Here is a 7,081-nt window from a genome sequence, read left to right on the forward strand (position 1 = left end):
TCTCGTTTGTTCGTAATTTGCTTGCTCGTTTGTCCAAAAAAAAAAGTTATGATTTCCAAAGTAGGTTTAAAGTTAGTTTATTAAAAAAATATGGTATTTTTAATGGTGTCTGCTAAGAAATGATATGATGGATCAATATCATTGGACGTCTTAAGCCTAGTATCATGTCACATATTTATTTAATGCTTAGTAATGATCTAACTGTAACAGCCGCCTAGTCTAGCTATTCGTTCAGGTAACACAACTATTGGCCTAAATGATATTCAGCCGTAATAATACAAGATTTAGTGAACTGGTTGGCTGATGCTTAGAACATTCGTCCGATAGGGTGACCATTTTGAGATGAAATATCTGACATTAGAAATTGTTTAATTTCGTAATTTAAAATTTCACATATATTGTTATTTGGTAATCATGTGATCAAATAGTTTAAGTCAATAAAAAAGTACACATGTAAGTACTTAAAATATTATTTGTTAACGCAATTTAAACTTTCATGACATTTTGATTCGCAAAAAATTTTGTTTTTAAAACAAGCACGTCTATTATTGCGGCAATGATTCACAGCAGGATTACAACTACATTTTCTGAACACTTGACTTGTCATAGTGTCTCTCAAAAAAATTGAACTCTTGTCATGAAATCCAGTTTTCAGTACCACACTAATTTCCAACTACACTCTTTTTATCACTACACTCTTTCATCGTACTAATTTTTGGATAAACGCAATCAAACTATGACAATCACCAACAATATTGTTGCTTGCCGTCGCCATTCGCCATATTGACAGTGTATAAGTTCTAGTGCCAGTTGGCAGAAAGTGTAACTGGTTGATTGAATGAGTGTGTTTCTTCCAGGCTGCTAATTGAACGGCGCTATTTAGTAAAAAAAGCTAGACTGTTAATTATACGGCTAATTAAGCTAGTTGGCTGCGGCATAACTATGACATCGATTATGTGTCATTCATATTAGAGGTACTTTCACAAGTTTAGCTTCTTTAAAGTTTAGCCCATTGCTATATTTTTACATCCGCATCACATAGAAATCAGATTTCTTTTAATGTGATATTGAAGTGGCATCGAGTATGTCCTTATCCCGATATATTTCGTTTATTATGATATTATAGTATCGTTTGTATCGAGTAAATGCTTATCTCTGTACTCGGTATGGTATTTATATTAGTACAAGATCCGAATTAGGGTCGACCTTCACCCATCTGTTTACCGAATGAAAGTTATTTTTTATGAAATGTAAAATATTAACAAATATTCCTGTAACGGGTTGCCTTAAAAAATATGGTCCAGACCATTTTTAATATAAATATCAAAACTTGGAAAGCTTGTAAACATTATTTTTGACCAATATTTTGTGGTCAATCATATGCCACCGTAATTGTAACAAAATTATCTTTATTTAGATATGCGAGTCAATGAATTAACAGATGCACGTAATTACTATTTTCAACTTGTATAAATGCGATAATAGTGAACGAAAAAAGGCAGAAAACATAGCTGCCGCGTATTCTTTATGGCTTTTACTTTCGAGTAGATCAAAATTCGTAAGATATGCAAGTCAGTGAAAAATTTCTCAAAATTTTACTCTTGATATTTTCACTAAAAGTAGTCTGGACCACATTTTTTTAGGCAACCCATTGCAGGGATATTTGTTAACATTTTATATTTCATAAAAAATAACTTTCATCCGGTAAACAGATGGGTGAAGGTCGATCCTAATTGGGATCTTAGACTATATGTATACCTCATAAATTAAGAATAAAACACTCATCGGTGTGCAGCTCTGAATGTAGCCATTGAAATTTAAAAAAAATAGAATTTTAATTTTTTTTTAAATATCTAATGTTAAGTGCCCAAACATACTCTACTTGCATACTGTAATCTAATTTGATTTTGTGATATCCACAACCGTTTTTTTATACAAACAAATTATGAAATAGACGAAATTTAATTAACGGAATTTTACAGAACTATATCTTGAGAACGTAGTGAATGCACCCTTTTGAAATCCATGTGGTGACAGCTTAAAGGCATAGATAAAGACATTTTAAAGAATCTATAGTTAATGACATTCATGTTAATAAAATAATGGAAATATAAAATATATGTCAAAATTGGTCAAAATCCATAGGTCGATGCCCATATTCTAAGTAAAATAAGTATTAAATATTTTTTAGTACAAAAAAAAAAACATAACCAAATAGCTAATGTGTTTCATTAGATCATGATTATACCTATTAATAAATTTTGAATATAATTATAATACCTAATCACTGAACTGCCTTTTGATAATATATTCTAATTTAAAAATTTTGTGTTGTGAGAAAACTAAACCGGGACAATGGAGAATTCAGTACCAACCAGTACAAAAAAACGTTCAAATAAGAAAAATAAAAAAGCCGATGAAGTGGCACGTAACAATACTGAAACTGCATCGTCACCTACTACCTCAGGAGAAGTGATTGAAGATATAGATAATAAATCGGATCTATCAGGTGCGTGTAATAATATTTCATTAAAAGACATTCGATTAGTCATGGATGTTCTAAATTATCAACGTAAGCCAGCTAAAACACCTGAAGAAGCAAAACATAAAGAATATCAATTTTGGTCAACACAACCGGTACCAAAAATGGATGAGAATATATCAACGGAATTTGGACCAATCTTACCACCGGTAACAGACATGTCTACAATACGAACTGAAGCATACACTCTACCACCTGGATTCCAATGGGATACTTTACAATTAGATGATCCATTACAATTGAACGAATTGTATACGTTGTTAAATGAAAATTATGTGGAAGATGATGATTCAATGTTTCGTTTTGATTATCCGCCAACATTTTTAAAATGGGCCTTACAACCACCTGGTTGGTTGAAAGATTGGCATTGTGGCGTTCGTGTTGAAAAATCAAAACGTCTTGTTGGATTTATTTCGGCTATACCTGCTACGTTACGTGTTTACGATCATGTACAAAAGATGGTTGAAATTAATTTTTTATGTGTCCATAAAAAATTACGATCGAAACGTGTTGCTCCCGTATTGATTCGAGAAATTACACGACGTGTTAATTTAAAAGGTATTTTCCAAGCCGTTTACACTGCTGGTGTGGTTTTACCAAAACCAATTGGTACATGTCGTTATTGGCATCGTTCGCTCAATCCAAAAAAACTAATTGATGTGAAATTTTCACACTTAAGTCGTAATATGACGCTACAACGTACAATGAAATTATATAAACTGCCAGAGAATGTATGTACAAAAGGATTTCGTAAATTAACTGTAAAAGATATCCCACAAGCGCATAAATTGTTAGAAGAATATCTGAAAAAATTTGATTTAGCTCCGGTTTTCTCGGAAGAAGAGTTTCGACACTGGTTTACACCACAGGATGGTATTGTTGATTCGTTTGTTGTCGTACATGATACGAATAGTAAGGATGCAAAACCAACGAAATCAAAAAAACTTGTTAATGGCGACCATCAAAATGAAATTGTCACGGATTTCGTATCATATTATACGTTACCAAGTACAATTATGCATCATCCCGTGCATAAAACTTTAAAAGCGGCTTATTCTTTTTATAATGTGAGCACACAAACACAATGGGTTGATTTAATGAATGATGCCTTAATATCAGCGAAAAATTTAAATTTTGATGTATTTAATGCACTTGATTTGATGGATAATCGTGAATTCTTGGAACCACTTAAATTTGGCATTGGCGATGGTAATTTACAATATTATTTATATAATTGGCGATGTCCACCGATGAACACACAAAAAATTGGACTTGTATTACATTAAAAAAAAAACAATATTGGAATCGTAAATATAGATTTTTTTATTGCCATATCCGGTGTATTTTTTTTTAAATTTCAAAATACGTATAGAAATTATAATATTTGAGAAAAATTATTGAATAATATTATAGGCTGACACTTATCGTTGCACGAGGATGAAAAATTTTCCAACAAAATTTTTCCTTCAGGTTTTTAAAGGAGATCATTGAGGGGGGTGTCCGTTAAAATTAATTTGAATTATTATAACTTATACCTATCTATCTATCTCTTACCGTTTAGAACCTAAATTGTCTATTGAAGCTATTCGAAGAACTAGGTCCAATCTGATGTCAGAACATGATTTGTCCCACCAAACTCTGCAACTATTGTTTAAGTGATTTTTTGTTTGGTTAACTACAAAACGTGCTATTAGCCGTTATAGATTAAGATGACCTACTCTGTATAATGGGATGATTTTTAAAAAAAATTTCCACCTTTGAATTTCGGTAACGAAATGGATAATTAAAAAAAAAAATGTTAAAGAGGACAAAAATATAAAAATGTGTTTATACGGGAAAGCCAGAGGGTCATACAGAGGGTTAACTTTGTTTTTTAAATATAATTTTTTTGTAGCAGATTCTTATTACAATAGTTTTGCAATAATTTCATGATACCACTCTATTTAATTTTGTCAAAATTTTTCTGTCTCATGCGACGATACGTGCTGCACTATTACATGTCTTGTGCTTAATTTTACTTCACAATTCAGATTATGCAAAAATTTATCTAGAAAGTATGTTTTAGATATCGGGTTTGTTCTTTTATTTAATAAGGTATTTGTCATTTTGAATATTCGGTACGCCAAAATTAAAATACTTGTAAGGATCTCAAAATTATCATTTTAAGTAACTTCATCATGGCGTAGAAAAATTCTGCTCAAAGTCAAAGTTAGAACAAATGTTTTGTAATTAGTGTCTCGTATGTTGGAACATTTATATTTTATCTTTCTCTATGCTTCTATCCTCTTTCTCCAACACTGAAATGGCTCTATGAGTAATTTCACTCGCTTAATTCTGTTGTTTTATTTGCCCTACACCTCATCCCTTCCAGGTAATGAGTACTTCCCAAAGAGAGTGCACATAAGAAGGAAGGGAGAGCACTGAAGCTTTAAGTGCAAGAATCCAATTAAAACTTTATAGTTATTATGAGGAAAACATACGGATATTAAAGGTTGAAGGCGCGGCAAAAGTTTAAGCCGGTAGCTTACATACCCAATTATTTTGGGTTAATTGTAACCTCCAAACAAAATCCAAGCTTTTATTTCCATGTCAGGCTGCAGTTAAATTTAAACATGGAAATATACTATAGATGCCAAATTCAAAGTACAACATCGATTATTTAGGCTACAAGCTCGATATCTATATTTTTTAACAATTATCCAAAATTAAACTAAATTTTTTATTTATTCTGAAGTGAATATTTTGTAAATAATATAATCTATGAAGTAATAAATTGTAATTTATTGATTTTAAAAATCATCTTCGCTCAAACTATCGATCAAACTAAAAACAAAGCTTAAACATTGCCCGAGTAGGATAATTGAAATTTTTATAAATCGAAAACGAAGTCCTGTTTCGAACGAAGCATCAAATGTTTCTTTATATGTAGGCATATATGCGTAATTTATTTTAGCAGAAGTTTGTGTTTTTTTATATAAAAGTATGATCCCGAGTACACGCATAATATTACATTAAATTATTTTGAAGAAAATTTCTTAAGTTTCAATATCCGCAATTATCTTTTGAGTATTTAAAAGTTATTTTAATCTATTTTTTATTTTATTTTGGCAATATATGAATTCATTTATTTTAATTGGCAAATACCTTATTTGATTAAAGCGTTTAAATAAAAAATAAGTTAATTTTCATATTTTATGAAAAAAAAATGGACTTGTTTAGCAGAAAAGCACGTAAAAATTAAGCAAAATGTGACATGATTAAATCCAATGAATTATGATGTCATATTTCATTGTGTGATTATGATGGCTAAACAGACCCATTGCAAAGATTATCACATTAATTCAGTTTTCAATTTTAAATAAAAATCTTTTTTTGAAAATAATTTCTAGAAAAATATTTTTACATACTTATAAGTATGAGCTATAATGTTTGAAATCTTTAAACATAGTTCCATTAGTTATGATGTTTTCGAGAAAGCAAAACACAATTCGCGAATCGTGTATTACAAATTTGAACATCGGTATAAATCGAAAATATTCGTCAGCACAACGCGTGTTCTGTTTTGCTCACTGAAAATAATTAATACTATTCTGCAACTTGCCTGTTGATGCATTCCTTTTTATTATCTAGTTTAACTGTAATTTCTGGTTTATAAATTGTATGAAAAACAAATATCTTTTACCGATATGAAAGGAATAAGGCAACAAAAAAAACTAGCCTTAATCAATCAGAAGCTACCATTTTTTACCTTGTTAGAAAATACTAGCCGTTAACGCCAGTATTTGTTTTATATCGCTTAACACGTATGGAACTGAGTCTTTATATTGTGAAGGATTGAAGAAATTTTCCCATATTTGACGTTAAAATAGGGAAACTTAGGTCTTGAAATAACAATAAACGATAAGAACGATATTGTAAGCTGGACAACAATGGAATAAACTTGCTTTTAATTGCCATTATTACTGCTTTGAACAAAGTGGCTCGTTTTAAAAATCCAATCTGAAGTATTATGCGTAAAATTTATGAGGAAAAAAAAATTACTTCCTCGAATTTTATTTTCAGTTGTAAATAGTAAAATGATGCTATGACGCTAGTCACAGCTTAGTTTATTATTTCCTGTACAAAATTTATCACTTTAATATTAATATATTTTATTCGAAAAAAAACTGGCTCTAAAAGTTATTAACTTATTTAGTATTTTACAGTCGTCACAAAAACCAACGTTTTTCACCATTCTGGAAATTATTTTTAAATTTAAATGTTCGCTAACAAATGTTTATAGTTTATTCTTTTTTTCTTTAACATATAATCGAATTGTTTTTTAATTTTATTATTTTGTTTTGTTTGTTAACAAGTTTATATGTAAAATGATTCAAAGGGTTCAAGAAATGGGAATCGTTTTTTGTAGATGAAAATGAGCAATCACAAAAAATACTAAATTTTGAATTCAAAATTTAAATATTTGTTTTTGTTTAAGTTATTGTTTGCAACCTAAAGGTCGTATTAGAATCAATTAAAATTCAATTTTATTTTAGATAA

At 29.8% G+C, this 7,081-nt stretch overlaps 1 protein-coding gene across 1 annotated transcript; it reads left to right on the forward strand.

Moving 5' to 3' along the window:
* Positions 1 to 2,026: 2,026 nt before the first annotated feature.
* On the forward strand, positions 2,027 to 4,466 carry LOC123292950 (glycylpeptide N-tetradecanoyltransferase). Its single transcript, XM_044873665.1, has 2 exons — positions 2,027 to 3,816; positions 4,440 to 4,466. Exons 1-2 carry the CDS (start codon positions 2,356 to 2,358, stop codon positions 4,464 to 4,466), a joined length of 1,488 nt encoding a protein of 495 aa, XP_044729600.1. The 5' UTR covers positions 2,027 to 2,355.
* Positions 4,467 to 7,081: the final 2,615 nt, after the last annotated feature.

This window comes from Chrysoperla carnea, chromosome 2 (assembly GCF_905475395.1).
Source record: "Chrysoperla carnea chromosome 2, inChrCarn1.1, whole genome shotgun sequence".
NCBI classification, from domain to species: domain Eukaryota; kingdom Metazoa; phylum Arthropoda; class Insecta; order Neuroptera; family Chrysopidae; genus Chrysoperla; species Chrysoperla carnea.